Source organism: Rhinolophus sinicus, chromosome 9 (genome assembly GCF_057876585.1).
Source record: "Rhinolophus sinicus isolate RSI-liver-muscle chromosome 9, RSI-T2T, whole genome shotgun sequence".
In the NCBI taxonomy this organism is placed as follows: Eukaryota; Metazoa; Chordata; class Mammalia; order Chiroptera; family Rhinolophidae; genus Rhinolophus; species Rhinolophus sinicus.
Window position 1 is genome coordinate 35585001 of NC_142509.1, and position 18521 is coordinate 35603521.

General features: G+C 46.9%; 1 protein-coding gene across 8 annotated transcripts in view; it reads left to right on the forward strand.

Moving 5' to 3' along the window:
- Window positions 1-18521, forward strand: part of CFAP251 (cilia and flagella associated protein 251) — a 54349-nt gene that overhangs the window by 29584 nt on the left and 6244 nt on the right. For 6 of the 8 annotated variants that reach the window (XM_074321491.2, XM_074321489.2, XM_074321490.2 and 3 more), the window contains exons 16-19: window positions 3095-3209; window positions 3813-3976; window positions 8085-8175; window positions 8389-8532. In XM_074321491.2, coding sequence (XP_074177592.2) covers window positions 3095-3209; window positions 3813-3976; window positions 8085-8175; window positions 8389-8532 — 514 coding nt within the window. Of the gene's footprint in view, window positions 1-3094; window positions 3210-3812; window positions 3977-4286; window positions 5346-8084; window positions 8176-8388; window positions 8533-14363; window positions 14881-18521 lie in introns of those variants that run through there. The other 2 variants (XM_088801037.1, XM_074321492.2) reach the window with 2 other exon arrangements.

The window sequence follows — 18521 nt, forward strand, 5'->3', positions numbered from 1 at the left end:
AACAAAGTCAAATCGCGGGGTAGGGCAGGGGAGGACTTGACTTTTGAACCTAGCTCTGCCTTCGTGTCCGCTCCTGGGCCCCGAGGCGGCCTGAGCCTTGGGTCCTACGTCGTTGGCCCTTGGAAGGCAGCCTCTTTCCGCTAACGGTTTGGCTGCCTTGTGGGTATGGCTGGAAAGAGCAGAGGTGCGGAGGCAGGAAGGACAGAAGTGAGAACACCTTAGTGAGTCCGCACCCCTGGAGAAGGGAATTAGAAAACTGGCCAACAGCAGCTGCCACATGCTTGGGAAGACCATTTTTTAAAAAATATATTTTAGTAAGGTAAGTTCTCAAAAGGCCAGGATCAACCAGGATCTTTATTTTTATTTTTACTTTTTAAGTTCTTTCTAGAAGGGCACAAGGAAAAATGACAGAAATGCCATGTCATGTGGCAGGAACAGGAGAGAAATCCAGCACAATCAAATAAACAAACAAAAATTAAACTATTAAAACACTGAGAAAGAGACATTTAAAAGAAATATGTAAAAAAGGAATTTTGGGAAGATTTCAGGATCTTTGTCCATCTCCTTTAATGGACAAACTTTCTGGACAAAAAATATCCCAGAGATAGGCCCAGTCCCGAGGAAATCTGCGTGTGCGGAGCAGGTGGCTTGGGGATGGAGGACCCCAGGCTTGAAGTTCCTGTTAACTGTTACTAACCAGGGACTTGGAGCCACACAGGAGTTTCTGCCATTGAATGCCAACCTGAAATTAGCAGGACACATCTTTCTTAAGAAATAATTTATTGAGGTGAAAGTCATAAAACGTAACCATTTTTAAGTTACAATGCGGTGCAACCACCACCCCTGTCGAGTTTCAAAACATTTCCATCCTTGCAAAGTAAAATACCTTCCAAAAAGCATCTGGTAAGTTGTAGGAATAAAGCCTCGTGACCATATCTTAGTTGGGGAAGGAATTGTCTTTTCATGATATGTGCAGAACGATTTAAAAATGCGTTTAGAAATATTTAAAAGAACATGAAAAGGCAGTTCACAGAAAAAGGCCAATAAACCTATGAGCAGATGCTCACTGGTGTATCAAAGATGCAAATGAAAGCAAGACATCATTTTCACAAATCAGATTAGCAAAGATAAAAATGATCGATAGCGCCTCGTGTTGGCAAGGGCGCGAGGAACGGGACCTTTCCCCAGCTGCTGCTGGTGGGGGCTGGAAATGGGGGAGAGCAATTTGTTATCCTCTATTAAATTTTATCGTGTCTCTGACTTCTAGGAATGCAGCCCACAGAAGTACTCATATGGTATGCCAAGACATAAGTAAAAGAATGTCTTGTTTGAAAATATTTTTAAAAATGGAAACAATCCAAATGTCCATTAATAGGGGATTAATTAAATGATGGCTTGTCAGTGCCCTGAAACACAATGCTGCTTTTAGAAAAGAAAGAAAGATGAGCAAGCTCTCTGCATAGAAACATGGAAATATATCCAAGATATAACGAGACAAAGCAAATTGCCAAATTAGCATGAATGCATTTTCATATAAAATTATATTTATAGAATTTTCATATAAAATTATAATTACATAGGTTAGACTATATATAAAAGAAATTCTCACGTCATCTACACCAAGCTATTCCCCCTGATTATTTTGGGCTAAGAGTATGGCCATGGAGAGTCATGGGTGGGTTTTCTACTTTGTCGAAATGTTTGAGATTTTTCATAATGAATATGTAATACTTTTTCAATCTGAAGAAAGATATATTAATTTGTGAAATTGTTGGATATTGTGACAACACTAGGCAATAGTTATGTAGCTCCTACTACGTGCCAGAAACTGTGCTGAGTGCTTATATATGTTAACGTATTTGATGCTCACCTTATCTGATGCTTACTGGGGTAAGTGCTGTCGTTTTCCCTATTTTACCAACGAGGGACCTGAGGCACAGGTTGAATAGCTCGACCTTTTTTGTTTGTTTATAATTTAAATTAAGATATAATTCACAAACCATAAAGTCGACCTTTTTTCCAATGGTTTTTACTATGTTCACAAAGTTCTGCAGCCATCACCACTGTGTAATTTCACCAGATGTCACTCATTTCTGTGTCCTGAGCACTTACCATGGCGCCTGGCACAGAGAGATGTTAAAAAAAGCTGTTGAATGGATTTGCTCCTTATTTATTCAGCATATAGACATGGGGTAGCCACGGTCCCCGCCAGATGTGGGCTGGGTGACACAGAGAACATAGCCCAACAATGAGGGGCACATAATAAGACGAAATGGCCACCAGCCTTCCACGGGCAGATCCGGGTGTTGTGGGGTATGAAGTGTATATGATTTTGTGGGTCCTCTTTTTTTCCTTCTTTCTTTTAAAGATACATGATTAGGAATAAAAAATGGCTAGGGCCCTTCCAGAGCGTCAGAAGGTGCCTGTGCGAATAAGGGGTCCTGACGTTCCAATTTTGCTAGCTTCAGAGAAAATCCAGCTCTGGGCTTAAAGTCATGTCTGGTAACCTCACCTCAGATCCGATTCCTAATTAGTGTGGCGGGGTCTGAATTAAGGACGTCTGCCCGTTGCGGAGATACGACTCTACCATTTGACTCCCAGGTCGTATTTGGGAACCTGTGTGTTGCATATAGACGCCCGTATGTCAGATGTCTGGAGCAATTCACAGCATCTCCCTCTCATCTCTCGGCCTGCCACTGGGGAGGGGGTGTTTGCTTGCATCCTGCCAATGCGAGTCACTTCCTCGCCGCGTTTCTGTCGTCCCTCGTTCATGTACACATTCTCGAGGCATAATGTTCCCTTCACTCAGCTGTCAAGGTGGCAAGTCACAGCCTCCGCCGCTAAAAGCACTCTTCACAATCGGTTTCCCCGGGAGCATTTGCTGTTGGGAGCTGTTGCCCCTTATTTATGGCAGCTGTTAGCAGCGGTCGAGAGAGGTTCTTATGGCTGGGCTTAGCTGAGTGACACGACGGGGAAGTCAGAACTTAAAAATATGTTACGGTGTCATGAAAGGTAGCTAGTCATAAAACCTACATTCCTATTTGTGGAATTAAAAAAAAGGTTTTTTTTTTTTTTTTCTGTTTTCCTCCCACAGAAAGACACTTCTGGGGCCAGTCTATGGTTCCCCCATAGAGCAGATACAAATCCTCCCAGTGAAAACGACTGTCGAGCTGCAGAAACGCTACTTGGTGTTTATTAATACAGACAAGGTATTCCTCTCTGCTCTCCACCTCTGTAAGATGGCTCTGTGCATTTTGAGCATGAGACTCAAGGATGCTTGGTTTCCTAGCCAAGCCCAACTGCTTCTGTCCCAGTCTCAGGGATACTGAGAACCGCCATAGATAAGTGGGGATGACTCAGGAGGCATTTCTGAGCAGTCACCTCCCATCTTTTCTGTACCTCCAATGAAGACACATGGTCCACCAAAGGATTTTTTCTTTCTGATTTCTTTATAGGGAGAAAATAATATAAAGGCATACAGATTAGTTACACTTACTTGTACATTTTATGCTTTTCAGTATAGGATGCCAGACTTATTCTGGAAAACCGTGGGCCCCTGACTATGAAAACAGAAGGAAACCTTCCCTCCTGTGTCCCTGCTGGAACCTGCTATCTCTCTCCTAAGGGACCATCTTGCAGGGGTCAGTGTGTGCAAACCCTCAGCCACGTGAAACGTGACTCTCACACACTGAGACGGTTCCTGACACAGGTCCTTCCAGTAAACAGATCTGCAGGTCACACGTGACCTTGCCAGGCCTTGCCTGGGGCCCAGTTATCTGAGTCTGAATATCCAATTACATATTCCTTTCCAGGTTGGACTTCAGATCTTACCAATTGATGGCAATCCCCATAAGACATCTGCTATTATATGCCACCCAAACGGAGTGGCTGGACTGGCCCTTGCCTATGACGGCCACTATGCCTTCACAGCAGGTGGACCGGACCGATCGGTGTTACAGTGGGAAATCAACTTAAGGTACATGATGGGGTGAGAAGTGTGGCCCCGGGAGGAAGTTGTCAAGGGTAGACCCCTTGTTTTCATTCAGCACCAGCAGGCAGGTATTAAACCCCGACTGTGTGCCAGGCGCTGTGCCAGGCCTACGGCTACAGAGATGACCAAGACTCGGGCCTTGTCATGTCGCTCCCTGTGACATCTGCTCATATTGACGTGGAGACAGAAGGTGGCTGTTCTGTCTCAGTGACCGATGACATTTACAGTCAAGGCCGTGTGATCCCGCCTTGTCCACCTGTGGCCCCTGAAATACTTCTCGCTCTGTCGTCTGTAGATCCACACCAGCTAGACAGACGCAGCCCGAATCTTCCCAAGTGTGTGCCACAGAAACAGTAAGAGGTTATTTGAAATATGTATGTTCGGTCTACTCTTCTTCTCCCGCATCTGCCTTGAGCTGAGAATCTCTTCCTGGGGCGGCGAGTCTGGAGAATTCCGTGGTTGAGCATTGGAGAATATATGACATTGAGGTCAAACTGACATGGGTTTGAATCTGGAGCCCACCGTCTGCTGGCTGTGGAACCCAGGGCAGGTTTCCTACCGTCTCTGATCCTTAGATTCCTTGTCTGTGAAAAGAGGGTGATGATAGGGACTTTTATAGGGTCCCTGGAAGGACCGGGTAGATTACTATGTGTAAAGCACCCAGCACAGAGGGAAGGCCTCAGTAAATGAACCACTTCCTTTCTCCTCTTCTTCCTTAGGAAGGCATTTGCTTATGAGCTCAGGATCTCTCTGACTAAAAGAGGGGGCAAACATTGTGGCGATCCTCTTATCTCCCCAAACTCAGTGAGCCACCGCAGGGTGGAGCCGTTCCCTACCCCTGACCACCTCCTTCATGCCCCTGCCCCTCAGATGACCCCCTGCCTGGCATGTCCCATTGAGGAGCCGGTAAAAACAGCTCGGAGGCCCCTGCCTTTCTGAAAGAACAAACCAATTCATGGTCCCGGTAAACTGTGCCATGCCATCTGCCAAGTGCACTTCTTGCCTTCACGGCAGACATCGAAGCTTGTTCTTTTACGCTGAATATGAGCAAATGTATGGCCAGGTAAAGCTTTACTTTGGAGCCCCATGGTTTCAGATTGTATTGCAACTCTGACCTTCACCTCTGACCTTCACTGAGAAAGCAGATCTTAGGAATTTGGGGATTTAGAAGCTGGACACGAGCTCTCCCATTGGTGAGCTGCTTGATTCCTTTACCCCTAGCCTGTTACCTGGAACCAAGGGGGGCAAGCGACACCCTGATGGGAGAACAGTATCTTCCCTTTTTCAATTTTGCCCTCTTCTCAGTCACCTTGGGATCTGGAATGGTAGAGTTAAAAAAAAAAAAAAAGAAAAAGGCATCCGCTTTCCAGTAGCTTTCCTGTGCCTGGCCAGAGTCCAGGCTTCTGAGAATTTCAATTTAATCTGTTGTGGGGACAAAGGATCATTATAAACTAATTAGCACTTCATTGCTGCTTCTGGTGTCTTAATATGTTCAGCGCTTCACTAATGGGAAGAAATGTAAAAACCCTAAAGAAGTAAACAAACAGAAATCCCTACTAGACCTGCTGATGGTGAGTTGTAGGGTGGAATGAAGATGAGAAGTCCTCTCACGTTCCAGTCATTTTAATCAGTGCACTCCCGAGCCCACAGACTGTCATCACGCATATCGAACCTGCCCCCCGGAGACCCCTTCCCTTCATTTTCCGCCCAGAGTTCACTCCAACATACCCTCCCTTCTCCCCGTCTTTGCTAGCTTGCCACCCCTTTTCTCTCCTTGTCTGGCATCTGTTTTAAAAAACCCCATTACTTTTTTATGCTCAACCTCACACCTACCTATAAATCGTGCTGCCCTGCTCAGACAAGAGCAGAAAGACCAGGATTCAAATCCCATCTTCCCTGCCTACTTGCTATGTGACCTCAGGCAAGTCCCTTAACTTCTCTGAGTCTCTGTTTCTCCATCTGTTAAATGGGACTATACCACCTGGTTCATTTGTTTTGAGGGTAATGATTACTACCATCACTATTGCATGCCCTCCTCTTCTTCCCCCAGGGAGCATTTGCTGAGCACTTACTATGTGCCAGTTACAGTGCTCTCTGCTTCTCGAGCTCATGTTCCTTCCCCAGAAGTACTGTATGTATTTCCAGGCACATAGTAGGTGTTCAAAAAATGTACTTCCCTTTTGTGCCGCAGTGACCTCTTTTTTTTGTGTTGCAAAAATGGGAATTTATGAGACGGCCGTGGGGACTTCAGGAGGCGCAGGGACAGGGCACACTCAGGTGCCCTCAGTGTCTTCTTGGCTCTGCTATTGGCTTCATTCTCTGCAGGACTGGATTTCATCACCAGGTGGGAACAGGACTGCTGACAGTTCCCAAACTTCATAAACTGCCACTCCCACCAGAGAGAATAAGTCTCTTTCCCCAGCTCTGGTTGGATAAACCTCAGCCCCATCCTTCTGGCTCTCTCGGGTCAGTGGGCAGTGGTTGGGAAGCAGTATAGTCCTGACCACTGGAGGGCTGTTCCCAGAGAATCTGGAGCTCTTGTGAGCCTGTCCCCTCAGACATTCCTGGTGGTGACAGGCTCCTCCATGTCACTTCTGGCATTTACCTGGCCCTGCTCCTGAACCACAAGGCTAAAAGTGGCCTCAGAGCCCATTGGGATTGGGTTTGGGCCTGGCCTGGAGGTCACAGAAAGGGAGCTCTCTCCACCAGACACCTACCTCGATGGCTAACATTGGAGCCAAGAGCTGGGTGAAGATGGGGCTACCAGGACCCCAGGCCCAGCTGGAGAACACGCCAGCTCCCCAGAACCTACTGCAGCCTGCTTGTGTAGAGCTTGTGCTGGGTCCCCAAGGGACGACAGCTTTGTGGCTGACTCTCAAGAGAGCTGTACCCAGTCAGCGGTAACAATCTCACCCCCAGGTACTGAGCCTTCTCTCGCCAGGCCCTGAGCTGAATGTTCTCCATCACTGTCTGATATCACCCTCACCCCCCTGCACGCCCCCCCCCCCCACTGAGGCAGGGACTGTTGGCATCCCCGTGGTTTCGATCTGGAAATTAGCTGCGAGGGGTTAAGTGACCTGCCCAAGGAATGGAGTAAATGGTGAGGGTTTGATTCATGCCCGGTCTTTGTGATTCAAACCCACACCTCAGCAAACATTCATCACAGGAGAAAAATAAAGGGCCTCACATCATCAGATCCTTTATTATATTCACTTATTTAATTGTCACAGCAACCCGTGAGGCAGATCCTGTAATGATTCCCATTTTACAGAAGAGGAAACTGAGGTCAAGGGAAGTGACTTGCCCACGATCACACTGCTTGCCAGTGGCCGAGCCAGGACTCACACGCACGTCCCTTTGACTCCAGATTCTGGGTACCAAACCACTTCCCTGCTGTGGTCTATACCGAAGCGTGTTTTCATAACCCACAAAGAAGCGAACGGCCTGATTAGCAAAATCCAGTGAGTGGATTATTACAAGATTTCATATTATTAGCATTTTGTATGAGGCAAAGTTGATGTCATACAAAAAGTAGGTTTTCTTACCATCAAAAGGCCTATTTTTAGAAAACCTGACCCCATGTTAGAGAGCAGAGGGTTATTTTTATCTGACTGGCATGGGTCCCTTGTGGCCTCCCGAGTTTTTATGGAAGCAATTCATTTTGGCAGTCCACCTGTACTACCGGTTCTTTTGGCTCCGGTCATGTGCAGGCCTAACGTTACAGGCAAAGCCACCCTCCGGGAGGCCCGTGGTACCAGCGCCCAGGAGCCGCCTCTCCCTCCCATCCCCACCTCCCTCAAGGGAGCCGGTTCCCCAAAGGTTGCAGACAAATTGCCAAGCACCTGCTCTGTCATCAGCAAGCGAATATCACCGTCATTATGGTGGGTGCCCTGTACCACCCGGGGCCGTGCTTGAAATTCAATTTTCCATTTTCAGCATCATCTTGGAGGGCATTTGCTTAACAAGTTTACAGAGACCCAAATTGTACGTGCGCTGGAATAGCCTTCAGAGGTCCGCAGCGCCGCGGCCTCCCGGCTGAGGCTGTTTCGCACCCGAGAGCTTTCTAACAGCCATGTTTCTGTTCCTGTTGTAGCGCCCTGGAGGCAGCGGTTTCTCTCGGGGGCGAAGACTTGACTCCGTTCTATGCTCTGGTGTCTGGTGGCAGGGAAGGAAAATTCTACAGGGTAATTGTCCTCCGAGTAAACACTGCCTGGTAACGCCTAGTTACGTTTGTAACACACATGTGTCCGGGGTTAAAACCCTCCTGCTTTTTTCCAAAGCTCTTTTCCCCCCACTGAGCTCAGAATGTACTTTCTAGAAAATGTCCTTGAAGTCTTAATGGATGCTTCAGACTTAAGCCAAAATGCGTGTGGTGTTTCCATTTTATTTCCACGTAGGAGCTGGAAGACTATTTTTACTATTCTCAGCTCCGTAGTCAAGGCATCAACACAATGGAGACCAGAAAAGTGTCGGAACACATTTGCCTGTCGGAGCTCCCTTTTGTCATGAGAGCAATTGGCTTTTACCCATCGGAGGAGAAGGTAGGTAGCACGAAAACAAGAACAGCAGTGGGATGCGTTATTTATGAAAACCACCTCTGGGAGCACTAATTATAGGTCAAAGTAAAAATTTAACATTATTCTCGCATAAGTGGATCAGAAAGAAGGTTCTGGGCATAGCAGACACACTCCTTAGAAACAGACTTCCCATAAAGACGTCCTAAAAGCCATGTTTCTTACCAAAGTTTGATGTCGATAAGAGCATGAGTTTTGGAATTAGCCGGAGTGTCCCTCGCAGGCACACAGGAAGGGTTCAGTAAATGCTCCTTGTTACGATTATTTCCTGCATAGTTGCTGTTAACGAGGCATGTGTGGATGGGGTGCCCCTGGGTGGTGGGTGTTCGTCCTGGGCCGTGGGCTCAGAGGATGCAGTCTCTCCAGCTGCCAAGGGCCCCACATGAGGACCAGCAGTGCCCCAGGGAAAAATGTTCCTCAGAGAAACTGCTTTCAAATGCAACTGACGGGGCCTTTGTTCTGACTTTAAGTGTTAACATTCTCATTGTAGAAAGTTTGGGAAAGACACTTAAGTGGAACGAAGTAAATAATCACTTATAATCCCGCGACACAGACTCAACATTCATTAGTATCTTCCTGGTGTTTTGTGGGTTTTTTTTGTATATATGTATATATGGATAATTTTAAAAAACTGGTACCATATTTGAATATATATATTTCATCCTATATTTTCACGTGATATTATACCATAAGCATTTTCCATTTTCCTATCAATTCTCTTTAAAGGCTATATCTTAATTTTATAACCTGTTTTGATTTAAAAGGTAGAACTATAAAGAAGAAAATAGAAATTACTCAGAGATAATCACTGTTAACATTTGGTGGATTTCTTTCTATCGCTTTATATATGGATACAGATATATCTATATTTTTAAACAAAGAATTGGCATTATATGTTATATATAGGTATATATCAGTGTATATATCAATACTTTACAGAGTATATGTGTATATACATGTATACATGTATATATGTGTGTATATGTCTATCAACTTGTGTGTATATGTGTGTATATGTATATGTGTATATATGTCTGTATATCAACATCCTCCGTTAACCATATATATATATATATACACACACACATATACACACACACAAACCCCACATTTGCTTTGTCCATTTCTACCATCAGTGCACGAGGGGTCCCTTTTCTCCACATCCTCACCAATACTTGTTATCGCTTGTCTTTTTGACGACAGCCCTTCTAACAGGTGTGAGGTGGTATCTCATTGTGGCTTTGATTTGCATTTCCCTGATGATACATGATGTTGAACATCTTTTCACATGCTTATTGGCCATTTGAATATCTTCTTTAGAAAAATGTCTATTCGGGCCGTTTGCCCATTTTTTAAATGAGTTATTTGTTTTCTTGCTGTTGAAGTCGTAGGAGTTCCTTATATATTTTGCATATTAACCCCTCATCAGATGTGTGGTTTGCAGGTATTTTCTCCCATTCCATAGGTTGCTTTTTCATTGTGTTGATCATTTCTTTTCCTGTGCAGAGGCATATCAGTTTAGTATAGACCACATGTTCTTTAAAGGCGGTGTACTTAATTGCACCATTCCCCAGTAGACGGACACGTGTGTTGTCTGAAGTATTTTGGCCATCACAGACATGGCTGTGACGAGTGAGCATTTCTGTGTTCGGTTTTATGTACTTCTCTGATTATTTTCCTGGGTCAGAGTCCTAGAACTAAAATTACTGGGACAGGGAATATGAACTTTAAGGCCCTGTCGCCGAACAGCTTTTCATAAATGTAGCATTTTATGGCTCCGCATGAGGCAGACGTAACTCCTGACACCCAGCTAAGGCTTGACGATCACATTTGGTGACTGCACATTTTAAGTGACATAAACTGTGGCCCCAGTCACTTCTCTTGGCCTCAGTGCCTACTCAGAATCACCTGTTTGTGTACTCCAGGTACAACTAGCTGACTTGTATTGTCCAACTAGCATCTGGGAAATTGAGCCCTCAGAGCCCATTAACCCATGCTGAGTCCTGAATGAGTTCCTTCAAACACTGGGGATTCCTTTAAGCTCCTCCAAAGGTCTTTCAACCAGTGTGCATTTCGTAAAAGTATGTGGCCAGAAATGGAAGCAACTACCAAGAAAATCTGTGTAGCCCACATAAAAGTGTTCCTTACCGGTGTATTTCCCGAGCACGTTCCTTAGAACATTGTTTCCCAAACTGGCAAGCCGCCTCAGAATGACCTGGAGCATTTACTACAAAAACCAGATTCCTCGGCCCCATCCCAGATCTAGACAATCAGAATCTCCAGGGATGGGGCCTGGGAGTCTGCATTTCCCCTTGCCCCAGCGTTCCAATGTGCAGCCTTAGAACACGGGCCCCACGGGGTATTTACTGGGGCCACTCGCGTTCAGGGAACAAAGATTCGGGAATGCTGACTAGGATTGTTAGTCAGGACTCTCTTTGGTTACAAGTCACAGAAACCCAAGTCAAACCATTTTTTGGTTCACAGAATTCAAGCCCAGAGGTAGAGGTAATGTCTTGTGCCACCTAATCCAGACCCTCAAACTATGTCGCCAGGAAGCATCCCCCACCGTGGGCCTTACTTGTCTCCATGTTGCCTTCCTTCTCAGTGGGTCCCCCAGCATGATGTTCAAGGGTCACAGCCACAGAGACAGGAGCTGCCTCCTCAGAGCCCCAGCCACTGGCCCCAGCCTCCTTGTTACTGTCACTGGGGCGTGTGCTGCTCAGGTTGGCCAGGCCAGGACACCCCCCACCCTTGCAGTCTGAGGGGGGTCAGCCATATTGAGCCTGAGGACTCTGAGCTGGAAGCGTGGTCTCCAAATGAAACTCTGCAGAGGAAAAGAGTGGGTCCACTCTTCAGAGACTTTAAAATGTCACTGGATATTAGGGACCTGGAAGTGAGGTATGTGACATACGATATAGCATTCCCCAGACTGGACTGACCTGGCAACTTATTTCATTTTAGAAATGTCACCGTAGACCCCTCACTCGGTTTCCACTCCCACTGCATTTGGTCTTCATTATTGTGTCTATGGTTCATCTTCTCCTTTTTGTAGCCAGACATTCATGCTAAACTAATACCCATCTTCTCTGGGTGATTGGCTGGCATAACGCCTCGCACTCCCAGACGGAAGAAGGGGCAAAGCATCTGTTGGTGGGAAGTGCAGGCGCTCGGAAGCTGGATGACCTGGGGGTAATGCCAGCAGCTCACTTGGTGAGTCATTTCCACTGTAGTCTGAGTTCCTGTGTCCTCATCCCTAAGACGAGGCTGGAAAGAGCCCCAACCTCACAGAGTTGTCACGAGGACTAAAGGACAAAGGTCTGTGGAGTCCAGTGTCACGCAAAAACAAAAACAAAAACACATTTACTCTTGGGAGATGTTTTCTGAAGGCCCTGTGATCCACATGTGGCCACATCTGTGTGCAGCCGTCGTTAGTTGATGAGTTAGTTTATATCCGAAGCAGGACATGTAAACGGGAAGCACTTTTTGATCTCTTGTTTTCATGTCAGATTTATAGCGATTTTAATAAAAATGTTTTCAGGGCTGTGAAACTTTTAAACCCAGGCATGGTTAATGAAACATTTCCTATTATGATGCAGTTGTTCCCCCTCCCCCAAGAAGTTGCATAGAGTGTATATAAAACTAGCTAATAGAGTATTTTGACACTTGGTTACATAAAAGACTCAGACACAGAGATTCAAACCAGCCCCCCAAAGGCTATACATTGTTTATGGTTTTCTTACATCATTTTAACTGGCGTGGGATTGAGTCTAGTCAGTGTAGTAAACTGAAGCCAAGTTATACAAGAATATAACGCTCCCCAAAGAATCCCTAACGGCTCCCATCTTTCGCAGAGCACTGCACTTAGCCAGACCACAGCCAAAGTATAATCAGGTGGGCTGCTCTTCTAAATCTTCATTTTTTTTTAATGAAAGATTTGCAATGTTTATAATGTTGTAGAAGGAACGAATGTTGTAGTGTCATCGTCTCTATAGCTGTTTCGCACAGGAGAAAGTTTAATCGTCCAGCTTTATGAATGTTTTTCATCCGGGACTTTGGAATATCATGCTGGGGCAGGGCCTGTGTGTCACATGTGTTCCCAGGTCACGGGGGACTACATTTCTACTTAGCTTGCAGAGCATCATATGATCGTGGCACATTTTTGCAGCAAATTAACTGTAGTGCATTCACTTGGTTCTGTAAATGTAAGGTTTGTTCTGGCAGAGTGGTTTGGAGTCACAGTGGACTCCGCAAATGCTGGTAGAATTAGTGAGTGAGTGAGTGAGTGATGGAATGAATGAGTGAATGAATGATGCTCTTTGGTCATATTTGACTGCAAAGACAAGGAGGAATGTAGAATCCCTGATCTCAGAGTAAGTAGTAATAGCCCTCAAGGATTTGCTGTATTCAGGAGCTTTGGCATTGGTGACTAATGCTCAGCCAGGAAATAAACAATTGCTGAACTTTTTAAATGTGCGTATCTTTGGACACGGCAAATCTCCTTTTAGGAGTGTATTCTACAGAAAAACTCGCACGAATGGGCAGTGATGTACCTATGGAAGGGTCAAGCACTGCACTGCAGCACAGTTTATATCGTGATTCCCCGAAAATAAGACCTAGCCCAATCAGCTCTAATGCGTCTTTTGGAGGGAAAATTTAATATAAGGGCGTATATTAATTTTTTGCTTAAGGTCTTATATTAATTTTTGCTCCAAAAGACGCATTAGAGCTGATTGTCCAGCTAGGTCTTATTTTCGGGGGAAAAACAGTAATAATGCATAAACTATGTCTGTGCTCTCCAGCGTACACACCCACCCCCACGTCATTCCAGACCTGACACTCAGCCCCTTCTTCAGTTTCCACAAAAACAAAAATCACCCTCACATAAGACAGTTTTCTTGACAGTTTGGGAATCGTCAGAAAGGGTCCCACATAACCTCATTTCACAGCAATTTACCTAAAATTTATCCAGGAATGTCGTGTTCTTCTCCCTCTGCTAAGGGTGGCAGTTTGGCTCTTAGCTTCTCTTTCCTAACCTGCAATATTAGCCCATCTTGAGGGTCTACTGATGAAAATACGTCCCATTTAGTGGCATCCACCCTCCTTAGAAGACAGTTGTGGTTATGAATTGGGGGCGTAGGGAGACTCATATGTGCATTTCTGTAGTATTTAATTTTTCTTAACTACAAGCCTGGAGCTTGTATTGCTTTTGTATTCAGAACAAAACCCAGGAAGATAAACTAGCAAGTCCTCCCCAAGCCCTGTATGCTCATCTTTGTGGCTAAACCGTGGTCCCAGCTGGGATGGAGGGACCACGGCCAAATGGCACGGCCTCCCCCATACGAGGAGGAGAAATTGGAGCCGAGGGTTGTGGGCACAGTTTCTGCTCTGATAAAGACCCCACGGGAATTTGGAAATTTGCGCTTTGAAAAGAAGCCCTTGGTGTGTTGGGTTTGCTCTGACACACAAATAACAGGAGGTATTTCCATCCTGGAGGGAAGAGAAATGGCCCACTGTTCTAGGGAGGCTTTCCTGGTCACCTGAGAGCGCTGCACCGCCCTGCACAGAGGTCAGGGCAAGAGAAAACGATTTCTGTTTTTCACACGTAAAGCATTTAAAGAAAAAACTCCGGACATGCCGGGCAGCCACTAAAAAAGAAGGTAGGTGGTGCTCATCCTGTAATAACACCACCCACAGCAACAACGAAATGGCCCTTCCGAGCTTCCGCTGTGTGCCAAGAACTGTGCCAGCGTCCTCCGTCCTGGGCCTTACAGCACAGTGATGATGTCTCCACTTTACAGATGGGGAAAATGAGGCTCAGGGCGAGGAGGACGCTCGCACAGTCACTCAGCTACCGAGGGCGGAGCCGGGGTCTGCGCCCCAGCTGGCTGGCCCTGGACCCCATGTTCTGTTTGGACGTGTGCGTGAGTCCAAACATGGAAGAAACCCCAGAAGCCAAGACATCGAACGCTGGTTATTGCCGAGGGATGGGGAATTACAGGGTGTTTTTACTTATTTATTTCGCCATTGTTTGTATTGTTTATAGCAAGCATGTGTTCATCTTTACCGGTTTTGTGATTACAAAAAGATGGATCATAGTGATGGTGGGAAGAAATATTTTAAAAAATACTGTTATTTGCTTTGTGACTTGCCTTTGTCCTGGCTTCACCCCAACATGATTTTCCTTTCTTTTTAACAACTTTACGGATGTTGTTAAATAGATACCATACATTCACCCATGAAAAGTGTACACTTCAGTGGCTTTTAGTTTGCTCACAGCGTTGTGCAAGCATCCCCACTGTCTAATCCCACTAAAAGAAACCCCGTACCCATTAGCAATTACTCCCCTTTCCTCGCCCCCCCCCCCCCCCCAGCCCCTGGCACCCACTAACCCACGTCCTGTCTCTGTGGCTTTGCCTGTCCTGGACATTTCCTCTACTCGACTCATGCGATATGTGGCCTTTTGTGCCTGGCTTCTTTCGTTGTTTTCAAGGTGCATCTCTGTTGTAGCGGGAGTCAGCGCTCCATTCCTTTTTATAGCTAAATAATACTCTCCTTCATTCCTACGGATAGGCCGTGTTTCATTTTTCTGTTCATCAACTGATGGGCGTTTGGGTTGTTTCCACAGTTTGGCTGTTATGGATAGCACTGCCATGAATATTTGTGTACAAGTTTTTGTGTAGAGGTGTGTTTGTTTCTCTTGCGCATGTACCTAGGAGTAGAATTCCTATGTCGGGGATAACTCCATGTTGAGGTGTTTGATGAACCGTCACTGTTTTTTTATCCGTATTTTTTCTGGGTGCTGCGGCCAGGCAGGACCAGGGTTTCAAAGAGCTGTGGGCCCTTAACTAAAAAGCCCTTGATTGTGGGTTTCGGAAAAGATGAAGGATTTGTTATTCCGATTTTAAAACCTTTTAAAACATTCACCTGGGGTAGAGAAGCATCCCTGGGGGTGTCTGAGGCTTGGGCTCTGATGAGGGGCTAGGTGCAAGTCACCAGAAAGGGCCCTGTGGACGAGTGGTGGTTTCATTCCTGCGTCACCCACCACAGACAGCGGGGGGAGAGCATTGTGGCTGAGCACTAAAGGCTGGCTGTCCCCTGTGACTGTGCCCAGCGGGCAGGACCTGACCGTGGTGTGTCCCATTCCTGGGGAAAGAGGCAGCTGTCACCCAGATATAGTTACTGGAGGAAGCAGGGGACAGTTGTGAGTCACAGAGCGACACATAAATAGCAGAGGTGTCTCTAGATGTGACCATGCAGTGAAGCTGCCCGGCCCTGAAACCTGCCCCTCAGCCCCCCTCTCCTGCCCAGGTCAGGGCAGAAACACCGGAATGGCTACCAGGAGAGGGTGGGATGGGAAGGTGACACGCTGTGACAAAACACCGCTCCTCATCTGTGGAGGATGTTCCAGAGAGCTCTCTGTGCTGGGAGGTGGGCGTCAGGAGGAGGGAGCACCTTCCCAGCCTGCAAGTCTGTGGAACTGTTACAAAAGAGCCCGACCCACTCCAGGAGCCTGTTTATAAAAACGAGGAATGGCCTCAGTTCAAATGTATCACGTTCCCCTCTTTTTAACAGAGAGGCTATAAAACTTAATTATAAAACATAATTCGAAGGCCATCACTGGCTCCCTGTGGCTGACAGCAGGACCCCAAATCCAAAGGCCGATGGAGGGGAATGACAGAGGCGGAAGTGAAATAATCCTGGGCAAGGGGACTGCAGCCCAGCAGGAGCAGGCCACTGTCACGTCATGGGGCCTGGGTGGCCGTGCCAGCAGAGGTCCGGGTGCCGTATGTCGAAATCTTTGAAAGTGATAAATCAAGCCACAGCTGTTGAATAACTACCTACCCTGACAGTTCTGCCTTTTATACGGGCTGGTTCAAATGGAGAATCTGGGCTCCGAGTTTCGCACTTGGATGGATGGGCGACCTGGGGAGAGCCAGGCGGCGAGGACCTACTTGTCTTTTCACCCCTGGCTCCATCCTTGGCCACCCTTCAGGCCTGTGGGTGGGCACACCAGGGGCACAGGTCACTCTCAGAAAGGTGGCTTCTGGAAGAGACCCCCACTGGCCCTAGAAGTGGGCTTGGGTTATCTGGGGCGGAGAGCCTGGGGTACACGGTTCCCAGAGTGTGGTCTACAATGGGAAAGCATGGGATCTAGATGGGCACCTCCCCATGGCCCTACAGACCCCTCTGAGGATGGGGTAGCAAGAGGGGGCCCTCGAAAGTCCCTGGCCCAGGGCAGGGACCCTCCCCTTTTGCCTGGCTGTCATGCCGTCACTGCCAGAAAACACATTTCCCTGAAGGGGACAGTTTTTCTCAGCTCCACCCAACTCTTACCATGTGGAAGCACAGGGCTACCATCACCAGACTCCTCTGATGTTTTCAAGAGCGTTTGAAATCCAGATTTCTATAGGAAATCTCCTAATTTTTAAAGCACCCCATGAACCAAACAGAGCACGTCTGCAGAATTAGCCCTGGGACTCCAGTTTGCATCCTCTGACCTGCATACAGTACCAAAGCCCTCAATGCTTGGCCAAACCCTAACCCTTCAGCTCTCCTGAGGACTTTTTAACACAAATGGGGGTTGCAGCCGGCCAAAGATGTCTGCGTTCTGTGAAATGCAGCCTGTGAAATGCATTACCTTAGAGAGCAAAAGGGACTTTGCAAGTATGCTTAAATTAAGGCTCTTGAGATGGGAGATTATCCTGGATTAGCCAGTGGGCCCAGTGTCATCTCAAGGGGCTTTATAACAGGGAGGCAGGAGGGTCAGAGTTGGAGAAGGGGACATGAAGAGGGAAGAAGAGGTCAGAGTGAGTGACCAGACTGCTGCTTGGAAGATGGAAGGAGCCGTGAGCCAAGAAGTGATGGCAGCCTCTGGAAGCTGGGAAAGGAAAGAAAGTGGATTCTCCACTAGAGCTTCCAGAAGGAACCCGGCCCCACTGACACCTTGATTTTAGCCCTTGAGACCCGTCATGGACCTCTGACCTTGAGAACTGTAAGACCGATTTGTGTGCTTTGTGCCACTAACGTGTGTAGTCATTTGTTCCAGCAGTGATAGGAGACATACAGAAGGTGCTTTGGAAGAGTTTTACAGACACCCCTCCTTCACACCCCACTTCTCACACTTGTTTCCCATCCTGGAGTGTGGCGCCTCACCGCACACAGGCTGCATCCTTGGTGGGTGGCCTCCAGGCCCGCCTCTTCCAGGAAGCCTTCCAGGCCCATCTAGCTGAGAGCTCCCCCAGCCTTGATGTTGATTTCCCGCATTTTGGCACCGACTCTTTTGGAGCCACGGTATCCAACCATGTTAAAATCACTTGAGGGCACTAAGGAACACTGATGCCGTGGCCCCACCCCCATCAATCAAACTGAGGGATGGAGCCTGGGCAGAAGTAGTTTTCAAAAGTTCCCAGGTGTTTCTCAGGGGAAACCAGGGCTGAGAACAGCGGTGATGGAGACCTCCTGTTAGCTCCCTCTCTCCGTGTGTGTATATTGTTTCTTGAGTGTCTCTTCGCAGAGCCCAGACCGGTGCCTGGCACTTAGTAGGTGTTTAACACATTTTTGCTGACTGAGTGTGACCATGAACTCCTAAACCGGGGGGCTGTTCTAGTAATAATTAAGTGACTTGCCTTTCATTTGCCCAGCACTAAACATAGTAACTACTAGTAAATTGAACTAAATTAACTGGGGCAGTAAGTGGTTATTCCAAATAAGCCTTTTGTGAGTTTTCAGAAAGATTCTTCCATGGTCTCACTTGTGCCCATGGTGTTTATTTACTTCATTCATTCCACATTTCTCTGTGCCCTTACAATGTGCCAGGCTCCGAACTGAGCTGCTGAGGAAATACAGATGAAAGCGGTCGCTCCAGCTGAATGGAGGAGACAGACGCGGTCCAAAGAAGTGGAGCGTGTGCCACAGCTGCCACCCGTCATTACTCTTCTAATGAAAATCACAGGCCT